Here is a 15015-nt window from a genome sequence, read left to right as displayed (position 1 = left end):
CACCTCCTGTTACTCCCATGAAATAACTCCTGTGACAAAACCACCAGCACCTATTACACGACGCTGGGGATGGAGAAGATGGCTCACCAAGGGCTGTCGGGATGATCTGGATGCTCAGGAGCTCAGTTTGCCTTGGATTAGGTCATACTAGAGCAAAACAATCCCTCCCAAACTCAAGAGCTCCAGATTTATGTAAAAATGACCCCAAACTGACCCATTCTGAGACCCAACCAGGGATTGCTCCCCTCCGCAGCTGGCACACGTAAGTCCGCCTGCGATTTCGCAACGGAGATGCACGCTCTGAAGTGTTCTTGAATCAGTGCTTTTTAATCCATAAAAGGTGAGAGTCCACGTACAAATTAAAAGCAAAACAAAACAAATCCACCGGTGTTAGGGAAATCATCCAACTCGCACGAAACACAACCCCTCCGCCAATGCCAACGGAGGAGTCGGGTGGCGCGGGGTGGGAACGCGATGCGCAGGCTCGCTGCTTGTGCATGGTTTTTTTTTTCTAAATAAATACATCTCCAGCTCGGAGACACCCGTGTCGGCAACACGTTTAAGACTGGGGGAAGATGCTGCCCGGATGCTTTACCAGCAAGGTGGCCTTTTCAGTGAACCTACCCCGCTTCCTCACCACTCCCGCGCCAAGCAGCTGGCAAGATTACGTAGAAAAGCTGACTGCACCAGATGGCCTCGTGGTGGCAGCCGGATCTGTAATCCGGTCTGATGATGTCTCGGTCTACAGAGAGGCCTCTTGGTCAATAACACAGAGCTAGAAACCCTCCTTTTTCTCCTTAAATAAAACTGGGGCCGAAAGCTTGGCACGTGGGCACTGAGCCACCGAGGAGTAGTCGCGGTACAACCCCGGGGGGATGCTCCTGCAACGATACCCTGCTGCCAGCGCGCGTTCACTTCATTAAACTACCACTACAAATTCGTCACGACTTAAAAAGTACAAAAATACAATTGCATCTCTGAAGGGTATTTTATACCTACCAAGATCATCCAAGCACTGAAGACCAGACAGCTCTTTAGCCTTCAGAAAAATAATGCACAAGGCAGAAATGGGATTGAGAAAATTTTGCCAATATATCTAAGCGCGTATTCGGAGTCTCCCAGCATTTCCAGTACAATTACTAAGATGTATGTATCCATCAGCCCAGCTCTGGTACAAATGCTGACAGCACAGTGTTAGGGTATTAGCAACGTGTGCAAGATCCAATACTAGCACAAATTTAGTAGTTTAATAATCTGGAGGAGCTATCTTCCTGGAATTTTAATCTCATACCAAGAAAAAAAAAAACCAAGGCTCTTAGCTATTAATCTACTCACATATTTAGGGCAATCCACCTCTACTGATTAAAAAAAGCGAGACAACAAATGCACGTTTAAGTCTTTCCCTTTTCTTCCAAAGAAGCAGACTGTGCAGCTGGGCTGTATTTGCTGGGCCAACCTAGGTGTCCATTAAAAAAAACAAAACCCAAAAAGCACTAAAAAGAATGGTCAAACCCATCCTAACTTCAACCTATTTCACTGGGACATCCCTAACGGGTACCACGGCAGAGATGCTCAGCCCAGTGCTGCCTGGGCAGGTCTGTGCTGGACCCCACAATGGGATCACCACGAGCCATCGATGCCCACGCTATCCCCTCTCCCAAAACAGGGGAGTTGAAGGTGAGCTCCAGCCGGAGCTGCTGAACGATCCCGCTCCACCGGCAGCTCTCGGCGAGCGGCGGCAGCGGTGCCGTCTTCTACCTTGCAGAGAAAGCCTAGGAGATGCTAAAGGTTACAGCTTTTGCTTTAATGGCCGGGGCTTGGTTTGGCTGCTCCTCGCAGTGAGAAGACACAAACCAGTCCCTGCTTTATACCAAAGCACAGCTTCCCCCAAACCCCTTAAGAGAAAAAAAAATAATTAAAAATGAAGATTAAATCAGTGTTTCCCCATATTGTTTAGCTGAGGATCGTTTAACGCAGGAGCTGGGAGATGGAGGAGCCCGGCGCTGTGCATCGCTCGCCTCTTCGGAGAGGATCCGACCAGCGGCATGTCCCCGGGGCGGGGGGGGTCCTTGCAGCACCGACACCAGCACAGCCCGGACAGGCCGGCGGTGCTTGCAGGGGTTCACGGGAAGCCAGCCCCGGAGCTTGTGGGACACGACCTAGCCCGGTGGTCGCTTCAGTACATGGGCTCGTTGTCTCCCACTGCGGTGAAGGGGATGCTGTAGGTGCTTTTCTTGCTCCGCTTGCTCTTCTTGCTCCAGACCAGCAGCGTGCTGGCGCTCTTGCTGTTCATCAGGCTCTTTCGGCTGTTCTCCTTGTTGCTCTTCAGCATCCCGCTGCCCAAGGACATCGCTGCTGCCTTCTTGTCTGCCTGTTTGGGAAGGGGAGAGGGGGATGAAGCCAGGGCAATACCCGGGCTGCAAATACGGTGCCTGGCTTCAGCCCTGCACCATCATCCTGCGCGCAGGATACTGGGGAGCCTCTGCCCCACGTGGAACCACCTGCTTCAGTGCCCGGCTTGAGGCTAACAGTGAAAGAGCAGAGCTTTCCATCCCTGGAAATCCCGCTTCGCATTTGCTAAGCCAGCCGCAAACCAACCTGCCACGCTAGAGACAGCGCAGAGCCTCGTTTAAGCAGACCGCAGCCGGTTTCTCCCCGCAAGACCTGCGGGTTTCCCACGTAAGGCTTGGGACGTGACTTACGGCTTTCGGTCCCTCTGAGCCCTGCAGGGTTATCACACCGATCTCCACTCCCTCCTCCCCAGTGCTCTTCAGCAGCTGCACCACCTCGGCGTGCTTGGACCACTTGCAGTCCTTGCCGTTCACCGAGATGATGTAGTCTCCCTCCTTCAGCCCGGCTTCCTGCAAGGGAAGAAAAAAGATGCTTTCATGATGGAGCTCATGAATGCTGCTGCTCAAAGCCTCTTTGATTTCCACCCCACCGGTCCCTGTGGAGACAGAGGCCGCAGGGAAGGTTGGGGTCCACCCTGCACCTACAGCACCAGACAGCTGATGCCTTCATCATCCTAAAGATTTTACATCTGTTTTGCAGTGTGCGTACAAAAAGTGGGATGCTCTACAGACTAAGGACCTCTTGTGCAGCTGCTGGCAACGGCCACGCTTGACATCCAGCATGGTGTAAACTCCCAGCCCTGTGACTTTTTGCGGCCGTACAAAGAGTGCATCCAGCTCTGACTCTTTGATAAAGTTTAAATGTTGCAGGTCACCAGAAAAAAAAATAATAAAAAGTGTATATATATATATAAAAATATTGCCTGCAAGCCTCGATCCTCGCAAAAACAGAGCCCAGGGGACACAACTGCCATCCAGCTATGGACTATATATGGTCTTTAAAAAGATTTTAGTCTCCCAAAAGGGGATGTGATCCTGCTGCTAAGGAGTGTGTGGTTACAGAGGTGCTGGGCTTGCTACTAAACAGCGCTGAGGGAGGGGGAGACCTTTCGGGGGTCCCACCAGGATGCTCCAAGCAAGCTTCTGCTGAAAAACAAAGTTGCCCCCGATACATCAGAAAGCCCATTGAGTGAGTTTTCACTGAGATAACTCGTGTTTCAGACTTGCCATCTCGTTCCATCCACTGCCACGTCCCAAAATGGGGGAGAAGAGAGCTGGGCGCTTGCCAAAGAGAGGTGGCCAGCAGTTAAAAACTGAGCTAACCTATGTATTTTTTTCTTAGCTGTCTCCTATTAAAAAAAACATAAATCTCAATTCTTTCGTGACATCCGTCTCCAAGTGCCGGGCTGAGATTCGCAGGGATGAGTCTCCACCTGAGCGCACCAATGCAGTTACCAACTGAGCGTTAATACCTAAAAAACACGGGGTACCCCTCAGGTCGACCCCTGACACCTCATTTCCAGCATCCCCACAGGGACAGCAAGAGCCTGGTGTACTCACGGCAGCGCAGCCCCCCGGGATGACACCGGCAATGAGGACGGGGGAGTCTCCTCGCAGTGTGAAGCCAAAACCGTTCTCTCCTCTCATCAGGTGGACTCTCCGCACTGGGTACCACTTGTTTTTGGCCGAGAAAACCGAAAGGGGTCCCTGGGGTGAGGTAGAAACACAGAAAGCACCTTTTGGTGCAAGAACGACTCCCTGGGGATGTGCAACCTTGCAAAACACCCACTGATGGGGAAGAGGCAGAGCGAGAAAACCTGTCTTTCACGTTTATTTAAGGATGTGATTTTGAACCTGCCTAGTGTGTTACCCTGCAGATTTATGCACTATAAAGCTAGAGGTACTTAAAATCCCATATCAGACATTGGCTTTATAAGCAGCAGCAGGTTGGGAAGGGCCTTGGGAGGTCTCTGGTCCAACCCACTGCTCAGAGCTTAGGTCTGGACATCCTCCTGGCACTACCCTGCTCCTGCAAGGCTGGAGGAGGAGGAGGTCTCAGCACAGTCTGCGAGCCAGCATCAGTTTAGACACTATAATCCTGGAGCAAATGAAACAGAACACTCCGGGGGGCAGAGCTGGCTCCTCAGTTCCCCCCTTCAGGAAAAAGAAAACATCACCCAAGGAAGGACGATGAGGTTTGATGCTTTTCACTGCTGCCCGGCTCTGGGGCATGCAGCCCGGCTCAGGTGGTCCAGCAGCAGGGTGCGAGGTGGTAGGACAGGCCACCTCTTTAGGGCCAGATCCTCCCCAAACCTTTCCCATTTTCCTGTCCTTTTCCTACTTTTTTATTCCCACAGGAGCAGGATATACCGGCCTGCCCTGGGGCTGCTCAAAAGCAGAGATGCCCAACCCCTCCCTGGGGTGCTACGCAGCCCTTGGGGTGCCTGGGGGTCAGGGACAGCACAGCCAGGTCCCACAGCAGCCCTGAAGCCCAAGCCCTGCTCCCTGGGACCCTGTAAGTCTAAAGAGGGTAGGGATAAAGATCCAGTGGGATTTTCCTGGTGCCCAGCTGGCACCATCCTGCTCTGCTCCCCAAACAGCTTCCTCTAAAGGGCTGCTTTAGTCCTTCTCATATAGAGCCCACCCAAAATGCCTGTGCCCGCTCTCCCATGCGCCGGAGGAGCTTCACGACCCATTTAGGTCTTGCAGAGACAGATCTGTGCCCTTCCACCCCTCCTCCTGCCCAGGGCCCCTGCCTGCGAGGAGGTGGCTCGTCCTCCTTGGAAAGCTGCCTGTGAGCGCAGTGGCTGCACCGGGAGAGGGAGAAGAAGCTGCACCGGGAGGAAGGAAACCAGGCAAGCAGAGCATGCAAGGGAGGAGGAGGAGATGTCTGCTCCCTTGGGGCAACCTCCATCCCATAGCTGTACGTACCAGCCTGTGGAAGAGGTCGGTCACCTTCACCTGGGAGAAGTTGGGGGGTTTTATCTCTGGTTTCTGGTGCGTTTTGGCTAGTGGTAGGGAGAGAAAAGCACGAATGCATGGTCAGGTAGTTGCGGCAGGTGCTGCCTCTACATCAAAAGCTCCCCGAGCAGGGATGGTGTGATTCATAAGAGCTGGGACCTGCTCAGGCAGCTGCCAGACATGCAGCCTGGAGCTCTCACTCCCACCCGTGAAGCTCCACCACCATGCAGGGAGCTCTGGTCCACAGCGACACGCCACAAACTCACCGTGAAGTTCGCCCACCCCACGTAACCGGCCACAAACCCCCTCCCCAGCTGCATGCCCAAAAAACCACTTACGGTGAACGTCCGGGGCATCTCCTGTTTCAAAGAAGTCCTCTTCGTGGTCGATCTCCGAGTATTTGCTCAGCGAGCGTTTGTGGGCAAAGGAGAGGACCTCCTGGAGGATATCCATCTTCCGCAGGATCTTGCACAAGCCGTGGATCCTCATGGCTTCCTCGTGCTTCATGATGGCTTTTTTCAGATGAGCTTTGCCTGCAAGGGAGCAGAGAGATCGCAGCCGGAGCGGAGCAGCCCTGCCGCCACTGCCGTTCCCTCTCCGCTTGCTCGGCTGCCCACGGATGACAGCAGCCTCCGCGGCTGTGTCAACCGATGTGACTCAGGGACAGCCCAGTCACGTTCGCAGCCTGCCAGGCGTTCAACGTGCACTAAATGGAGTAGGTCCCAGCCGTCAGCTTGAGTCCTCGATGTAGGGCTGGGAAGGGACCTTGAAGGGTGACCTACTTCGCTCCCCTGGCGCCGGTGGCAGAGCTGGCAGATGTTCCCAAAAACCACCGGCGAAGGAGCCGCCACCACGTTGCGCCGCCCCCGAAGTCCCTCCTAACGCTTAACCTCAATCTCCTCTGCAAATTAACTTCTCTCCATCGTCTTGCATCCCCCGGTGGGGGGGACACACACGGAGGACAATCGAGCCCCGTCCTCCTGGTGACAGCCTTTTAGCTTTGGGAAGATGCAACACATCTCCCTCTTTTCTAGGCTAAGCAAAGCCTTTTCCCTGCCCTGCAGAGGTCCTGCCTTCCACCCTCTTCGGCATCCGCTCTTGCTTTTGCTCCTCTCAACTTGCCTTCAATGTGTTTCCACCCTCTTGAAAACAGAGTGGCTGAAAAACGGCTGGAAGAGATGAAATCACGATGACCCATGGGTATCAACGCAAACATCTCCTTCGCAAGAGACTGCAACCAAGATACCCGTATCCAACGCTAAACTACCGAAAAAGATATGTATTTATATACACACACGTATCATAGAAACACGTGTGCCTGTAGCATTTCCAGTTTAGGACACACGGTGGCAACATAAGCCAGGGAGATGGTTGGAATTTGCTCCAGATTTATGAGGACCACAGCCAGTGGCCTGAAGACCTCTGCTTTCCCCCCATGAGAAGTCGCAGTCGAGGAAATATATCGAGGCTGGATGGAAACCAGAGAGGACAAGATTCTCCAGAATAATTTAACCACATGCAATCAATCATATTATCAAAGCACGCACAGCCAGCCCCATCCATGGGCAGGAAAGCAACTGTTTTATTGAATACCATCAGCTCCTGCTATTTTCAAGAGAACACCAGGAATTGAGGTCAAGCATGGAAGCTGGGCAAGCTTTTAGCTCCATTCTATTGAATATGGTGGAATAGACCATGTTTGATCAATCACGTTCTAAGACTAGGAGACAAGGGAAGGTGGAAAAAAAATACCCTTTCAGGGAGGTGGTTTTAACGCTGCAAGTTTCTTCCCTTCCTGTAAACCAAAACCAGAGCTGAGGCTGGCACCCACACGTTCCTTTTTCACCAGCAGATGCTGAATGGAGCCCGCTCCCTCCAAAAGCAGCGGGCAGAACTGGAAGCTGGGTTGATGCAAACTGGGAAAGCAGATGACAGCAGCTGAGGGCATCGGGGTGGAGTTACCATAACGCTCTGGTTTTGGGGTTCATTTAAAGAATCTCCTCATGCACATCCTCCACCTCCCATCCCCCAGAGGTGAAATCTGGCCGAGCAGCCGGGAGGACTTTGCTGGGGCCGGGGACGGGACAAACTCATTCCTGGTGGGACCTGTCTCCTTTCACACGTTGTGCAACGAGGGGAAAGAGCACCAGCTCGTAGAGGAGGCAAACAGGAGGTGACACCCCAAAATCAGGGCGCTGAGCTTGTTCTCGTTGCATCCTTGTTGGGGAGGGGCTGCCAAAACACGACTTCAGCTGAATAAGCAACGCTCTGTTTTTCCCCTGAAGCTGAAAATCCGCATGGGAGGAAGCTCCTGTCTCCCAAGCCTTCTGATGCAGCTAAAAAAGCCACCCCCTGGCATCTGCTGTGTCTTCTTGTCATCGAGCCAAGTCAGCAGCAAGCCCAAGCCAAGAAGCTCCCAGGAACTCTGTGTCCCTACGGATTTCTCCATGCTGTGTTGGGTGATGTTACCAGGCTCAAGACACCTCGGTGCCTGAGGATTTACTGTCAAACGTGGCCGGACAGGTTGGTGCGAGCACAGTGAGTTAGTCCTCAACACCCTGATAGGGAACTGTGACACTTTCCCGCCTTCCCAGGAGAAGCTCTTTTCAAAGAAAGCCCCAAAAAAGGTGTCTCTGCAGGGAGGCATCCCCCAACAGCTCATCACATGGCTTCGTGGAGACCATGCCTACGTGGGTAGGGTTACGATGGGGCTCACTGCCCCACGCATTGAGGCCTCATTGCTAGAACCAGGGGCTTTGTCCCCATGGATGCACTTACCCAGCTTCCTCCTCTCCTCGGGGTCCTGCAACAGGACACGGAGTGACGGTCCCTCTGGCATGGTGACGTGGAACTGGATAAAAGCCTTCTCCTGCTCCGGCAGTTCAGCGTCAGATGTTGCTGTGTGAAAAAATTAGGTGGGGGTGGGCTTAGAGAGAAGTCAGGGTGCTGCTCGGCCACCCAGACCCCCATGGCGGTGGGGACAAGGGGTCCAGGAAGCCACATCCACGTTCACGTGGCCCCAATAACTTCGGCAGCGTCTCCCTCTCACCCAAACACAGCCAGCAACGACCACCAAGACATCACTGATGGGAAGGGGGATGAATTATCACATTCAAGGCTGCAGCAGGCTTTGAAATTAAGTGCAGGATTTGTCCTGTGCACAGCATAAGCGTCCGGCTCTTTTGCCTCCCCCTCCTTTGCTCCGGTCTGGAAGCAGCCCTGGGTTTTCCCCACCTGGAGGTTTGTGCTACGGAGCCAAGTCAGACAATAACTAAAGCACAAAAGCAGGGCAGATTAAAGTGTAATCTGGGAGCTGAGCCCTCCTTGCCGTGCCTGGGACCCCTGCATGGGCTTGCAGTGCAACCCAGACAGTCCTTCGATGGAGAAACCGAGATGGATAAGAGCTTGCACAGGCACTCCAAGCACTGCTCTGGACTCTGTGCACATGATTTTTACACCCTTATTTCCAGCCAAAGCTTTTCCTAATCCCCTTTGGCTCACAGGGAGCTCAGGGTTGGATGGCAGCCTCCTCGCTTGGGCACAGGGTGCGATAGGAAGCAACCCAGAGGGTTCCGGGGAGCCTTGTGGACTTGCTGGTCTGAACATTAGGAGATCTCATGGCCTGGTGAGCACTCCCAGCATAAGCATCCAGTGGGCTGGGAACTGGCAACTCCAGCGCTGGCTCTTGCCATGCCAGCCCTCTCCGTGCCAGCATCCCTGGGGGATTCAACTACAGCGTAAGGACTTTATTGCCAGCCGGTTATGGGAGCAAAAGTTTTGTTACTCTGAACAAGGGGGCGAGGGAGAAGCTGCGAGTGGGCATGTGAGATCTCAAGAGCATGCTCTGGATGGAGAAAAAACATTGCCAAACACCCAAATTAGGCACCTCCTGCAAATCTGTGTTTCCCTCGGCACTTTAAGCTTATTAGGCCAAGCAAACAGCCTCAAAATTGTAGGGGAAAGGTTTGTCCTGTGCCTTATAACCCCGTGCAAACCCAGACGCATCACCATCCTCTGCTGGTTTTGTCTTTAAGCTGCTCCAGCCCCACATTACCCCACTCTCTCCCATCTCTGCCCCAGCAGCTCTCCTTTCTCAATCCTGCTTCTGCAACGCCCACGCAGCACAAGCCTGGCAGCAAGATTTTGGGCAGGTTCCGGAGCGGGGGAGGATGCTGGGACAGTCTGGCAGCCATCATCATCACCGGCATAGCTCTGCTTTCAGCAGCCATCCCCCAAGAAGTCCCCCAGCCTGCCCTCAGCCACCCCACCGAGCGATGGGTCGGCACCACAGGTCACAGCGTGCATCTGCCCGACCCAAAATTGGCTTGCACGCGTGTCGGTGATGGCGCAGATGGAGATCATGGGTCGCATCCTACATCCACACTCCAGCTGGCTCCATGGAGCCATGTCAGCCCAGCTCTGGCACAGGCAAGAGTACCCTGCTGCCAGCACCCCGCCACCCTGGGATTCCCAGGGCAGCCAGCCATGAGGCTAGAAATTAAATTCGAGGGGTGTTTTGGTTTTATTTTTATTTTTTGAAGCCCCCAGCTGACTCACCACATGGACCGGGATGCCTCTACAGGATGCCCAGCCGAGGATGCTGGCACACGTGTGGTCAGCAGGCAGCTGACCCCCCCCCCCCATTTACCCACCCAGCCTCAAAGGGGACAGCAGGTGACACTGCTACAGCGCCTTTTTGCTCACCTTCTTAGAAGGACTTTGCAAGCACTGCACAAACCAGAAATATGGGGAATATCTGCCCTGTGCATGAATTTCTGAGTCAATAAGCGAGACCAACAGCTCAGAGCATCCCAAAAACTTCAGGTTTTGTATCCGTCTACCCTGTGTGTATCTCCCTTCACTCCCTTTTTTGTAACCCCTCCCAAACACCAGGCTACTACGCGGAGCCAGCACTTGGCTGAGCAGGCAGCTGCCTCCAAGCTGTAGCACTCACCGGGGCAATCGCAGAGAGCAATGGCAGCGAAGTAGTGGGAGAGGGCTTTGAAATGCTCTGACTTGACGTGGACCATGGTGGTCCAAGAGAAGGGAACGTAATCCTTCACGTGGGCCTGGGTCATCGTCTGGTGCACCAGCGAGTAGACGTCTTCCACCTGTGGGGGCGTCAAGAGACAAATTGCTAAGCCATGGGTTGAGATGTAGGACATCCATCAGGAGACAGCAGGCTGTCCTCTTCTGGGCTGTTCTGCCAACCAGAGAAGGAGCCTCTCCAGCGGTGACAGCCCCACCAAGTCCTCTCCTCCCCAAGGCACTCACCCTGGCTGCCTCCTGCGCAAGCTGCAACTGGGAGAGGAAGTCGTGCTGGGAACGCAGCAAGGTCATCTTCTCAAAGACGCACTCCTGGACCTGGGCGACCATCAGCCGCACCAGCATGTTCAAGGAGGCAGCGCTCATGTCCAGGCTGGGAGCATTAGAGAAGTTTTCCTTCAAATAGTTAAAGGCACCTGCACGAGGGAGAAGCTCCTGGTAGCAGGCTTGCAAGCAGGAGTATCAGGCTTTTGGAACACAAAGGTTTCCCCACCAGCGGTGCAGAAGAGCCTCCAACCCAGCTCACACCTCAAACATCTCACCATAACCAGCAATAATATCCCACGGAGTCCAGGGGTCCCTCCCTTGCTACCTAAACCATCCTTGTGCCCACCACCTTCTTCTCCAAAGCCCTGGGTGATCGCAGTCCCAGGGTCCCTTTTTTCCCCACCTGCTTACAGACAGATCAGCACCTTTCCTCTCCCCAGCTGGGACATCCCTACTGCCATAAGACAAGGGAGAGCCCTTTGGGTGGTGGTTGGGTCACCCCAGCTCCTCTTCATAACCCAGAGAAGCACCACGGTGCCAACTTGTGCTTGGTTTGTGGCCCCTTGGAGATGCCCTGTCCTCATCCCTCTTTGCACAGCTGCTCCCTCCCCTTCTTGCACTCACGGGGATTATTCCCACTCTGTGGAAATGCTGCCTGCATGCTCCTGGGGAGCTGGGGAAGGAGGGAAACCCACGTACCGGCTGCCTTCTGAAAGGCATCGATGGCCTGGTTGAGCCCCGGCAGGGATGCGCGGTCCTGCCGCGCTCCGATCTGGGTGTGCAGGGCTCCGATGTTGAAGAGCACGCTGCCCTTCTCGAAGGCCAGCGCTCGCTGGTGGGATGGGACCCCTGTCAGGGAGTCGTACCTGGGGAAGGGAAGAGTCAACAGCTGCCCATCCCCGGGTCCTCACCCACAGATGTAGGAGCCTAGAGTGTTTTCAGTGCTCTGTGTGAGCTTCCAGCCACCATTCCCATCACAGCTCATCCCTGCCTCCTCTAACCAACCCACCCAGGGCAACAGCAAGCCTAGAGCAAGGGAAAAACCCGACTCCCCGCATTCACCAGCCCCAGCTTTGCTGCCGAGGGAGCGATCCTGTCGTGGATGCTTGGTCCTGACTCCCTCCCCACTTGCAATGCCCCAGGTGGGATGGAGAAAGCTGCACCAACCAGTGGAAGAAGACACCCAGGCTTTTGGTGGGAGGGAAGAAACGGCTGTCGAGGAAGTAGAGCTGGTTGTAATACTCCATCAAGAGCTCAAGGCCAGCTTCGTTGCGGCTCGGGGTACGCATCGCCTGCAGAGACAGGAGAGGAGACACAAGGGTGGGAGGAGAGGGGGAAAATGGGAAGAAAACATCAGATTTACGGAGCTGCGCATGCTGACCAGCCCAGAGAGGGAGAAACTCCGCCTGATTAGATCAACAAGGTCAGAGCAGTATGGTCAATAGGATTAGACCACTAGCAGATGAGAGGCTGAGCAGTAGCAGGAGGCAGCACCCCGGTACAGCTTAATCTACAGGAAAGGACAGGGAGGCACCAACTCGGTGCTGGGGCACCCAAATCCAGGGCCAGCAGCCCGGGAACCATGCTGGGAGCCTCTTTCTTCCCGCTCTCCCAGATCAAAGCTTCAGGGCAAGGCAAAACTTGAAGTTACTTATGAGTGCCGTTTCAGAGGAGAGGAGAAAATTCACCTTTCCCAGATTGCTTTATATTTCCTCTTCTCCAAGCGCTAGCTGGAAAGAGGGCAGTTATTTAGCCTTGCCCGGGGTAAACTAATATTCATAAACTAGTAATTGATTGCACTGTATCTTTTATTGTTGTTCAGTTCTAGGTTAGCAGGGCGTTAAAGGACAGGGAATGAAAGCAATTACTGAATGGTCTGTAATATTTTGTAACCTATGAACAGAAGCCAAGATGCTCTAGTGCAGGAATCCCATGCCCCAAGACACAAGGATAAGGGTGCAGTTTGGAGAGAGGACGAGGGGACCCCCGGAGCAAAATGTGGCACCTCCAACACGTGTTTCTGGACAAGCCAAAGCGAGACTTTGCAACTCAGGGGACACCAACCTGCCGCAGCTCCATGAACTCTTTGATTTCTTTTTCAAACAAGATTCCCTCCTCACCATAGTGTTCACTGATGAGATCCTGGATAGGGAAGCAAAAGAAAAGAAAACCCTAAGTCACCCTTGAGAATAGATATTCAAGGTTTTAAGGGTGACTTTGGGTGATTCTGTATAGGCAATTTGCGAGCTATCTCTGCAAGAAACCTGTACCAAGGAAAGCCATCTCCTCCCCTGCCTAGCTCTTGCTCTCCAGCATCTCCAGACCCTCATCTCCCACTTTCCCATGTTTTAAGTCCAGCTCCTCCCCATAAACCCATTTTTTTTTTGCAGCTGTTCCAAAATACAAAACATGTTGCAGCTGCTGCAGCATCTCCTCTACAGCGCCCAACCACACCCATGTGCTGAAACATCCCTCAAAGTACATGGTCACTCCCTTCCATCGTCTTGCATCGCATCAAGCGAGCAAAACCCCAATGCTCACCTTCAGCGGTGCCAGCAAATCCAGCTCCTTTGTCTCCTTCAGGCCCAAAGGGATCATGGGGACGCTGATGGACTCGCTGGAAGAAGACAGCAACCTATTTGGTGGTTGGTTTAAAAGCCTTGGAGAGACCCTGTGTGTCAGGGATTAAAATGAAGCAGCTCTTTGACCTGGGCTTGTGCTGCTCCTATTAAAGGTAAAGCTAGAAGAAGACCCAACTGCGCAGCAGAAGGATGCTCTTCCCAATGTGATGTTGGGAATGGCAGCACGAGAGAAGGGATTCACACAAAATAACCTGAAACCATCGCCCTTATTCCTCCAGGTCAGAATCACAGAATGGTTTAGGTCGGAAGGGACCTTTAGAGGTCATCCAGGCCAACCCCCTGCAGTGAGCAGGGACATCTTCCACTAGATCAGGTTGCTCAGAGCCCCGTCCAACCTGGCCTTGAATATTTCAGGGATGGGGCATCAACCACCTCTTGGGGCAACCTGGGTCAGTGCTTCACCATCCTCGCTGTAAAAATTTTTTTCCATATACCCAGTCTAAATCTACCATCCTTTAGCTTTAAAACCATCACCCCTTGTCCTGTCACAACAGGCCTTGATAAAGAGGTTGTCTCCATCCTTCCTATATTCCCCTTTAAGCACTGAAAGGCAGCAATAAGGTCTCCCCACAGCCTTCTCTTCTCCAGCTGAGCAACCCCAACCCTCCCAGCCTCTCTCCACACCAGAGGGGTTCCAGCCCTCGCACCATTTCCGTGTCCCTCCTCCGGACCCCTCCAACAGGCCCGTGTCTGTGCTGTGCTGGGGACCCCAGAGCTGGACACAGGGCTCTGGGGGGGTGTCACCAGAGCGGAGCAGAGGGGGACAATCCCCTCCCTCACTCTGCTGGCCACACTGCTGGGGATCCAGCCCGGGGTACAGTTGGCTTCTGGGCTGCCAGCGCACATTGCCGGCGCATGCCCAGCTTTTCACCCACCAGTACCCCCACATCCTTCTCCGCAGGGCTGCTCTCCACCCCTTCACCCCCAGCCTGTATTGATATCAGGGGAAAAAAAACTTCTGGCTTTCTCTCCAGAACAAGTACAAAAGCACCAAACTAGGCTCCAGTAACAAACCTGCTTTAATTACCAGCCCTTGGGAACCGGGCGTGATGCGAGCACAGGTCACGGATTCACCCACTCCTATGTGCTAATCTAGGCTTCCGCGCTGATAAGAACTTGCTTGAGCTGCAGCACTGTGCCTGATACTGAAATTTTCTACCTCTATTAAAAGCAATTGTCTAATAATAGCTCTTATCGCAGAGCCCGTTTGATACTGTAAAATGCTGAAGATGACGACAACTCTGGGAACACCCAGCTGGGGAGTGGTTTGTGTTTCAACATTAAAACAGGGCAGTTGTGCAGCACCGAGGAAGAAGCGCTGCAGGATGACAGCCAGAAATGACCATTTTTGGGGGGGAGGGATTTAGCAGCTATTTTGATTTTCTGCTGCCAAGAAGTAAAGAAGCAGCCCGTATAAGACGCAGAGCCTGGAGCATGCAGAAGATTACAGCCCTGCAAAAAGCACGGAGCGGGACCCATCGTTCGGCTCCCGTATACAGAGATGGGGGTTGGGAACCCGCGGTGGTACCTGCGGCTCACGTCGGCTCCGCAAATGCTTCCCCGATACCCACCTACCCCTTGGGGGATGTCCCCAGCCCTGGCACTGAGCCACATTACCGCACCCCCAGACCCTTGGCTTCCCAGGGGACTGGTTTAAAGAGACGATAAAGGTTCAGCAGAGTGAGAAATGGGAAGCGGGTAGGGCAGGATCAAGCCCTCACCAGCCCAGGTTTGCACAACAGCCCCTT

At 53.7% G+C, this 15015-nt stretch overlaps 1 protein-coding gene across 2 annotated transcripts in view; it reads right to left on the bottom strand.

Annotated features, from left to right (window-relative positions):
• Positions 1-306: 306 nt before the first annotated feature.
• RHPN1 (rhophilin Rho GTPase binding protein 1) overlaps positions 307-15015 on the bottom strand; it is a 31686-nt gene continuing 16977 nt past the window's right edge. For both annotated transcript variants that reach the window (XM_075085953.1, XM_075085952.1), the window contains exons 4-15: positions 13167-13242; positions 12690-12767; positions 11793-11917; positions 11325-11491; positions 10587-10774; positions 10267-10423; positions 8091-8210; positions 5651-5845; positions 5283-5359; positions 3912-4058; positions 2703-2861; positions 307-2371 (exon numbers count right to left, since the gene is read on the bottom strand). In XM_075085953.1, the coding sequence (XP_074942054.1) occupies positions 2177-2371; positions 2703-2861; positions 3912-4058; positions 5283-5359; positions 5651-5845; positions 8091-8210; positions 10267-10423; positions 10587-10774; positions 11325-11491; positions 11793-11917; positions 12690-12767; positions 13167-13242 (1684 nt within the window). In that variant the 3' untranslated portion in view covers positions 307-2176. The remainder of the gene's footprint in view (positions 2372-2702; positions 2862-3911; positions 4059-5282; positions 5360-5650; positions 5846-8090; positions 8211-10266; positions 10424-10586; positions 10775-11324; positions 11492-11792; positions 11918-12689; positions 12768-13166; positions 13243-15015) is intronic.

This window comes from Phalacrocorax aristotelis, chromosome 2 (assembly GCF_949628215.1).
Source record: "Phalacrocorax aristotelis chromosome 2, bGulAri2.1, whole genome shotgun sequence".
NCBI classification, from domain to species: Eukaryota; Metazoa; Chordata; class Aves; order Suliformes; family Phalacrocoracidae; genus Phalacrocorax; species Phalacrocorax aristotelis.
This window is presented reverse-complemented; position numbering and strand designations above follow the sequence as displayed.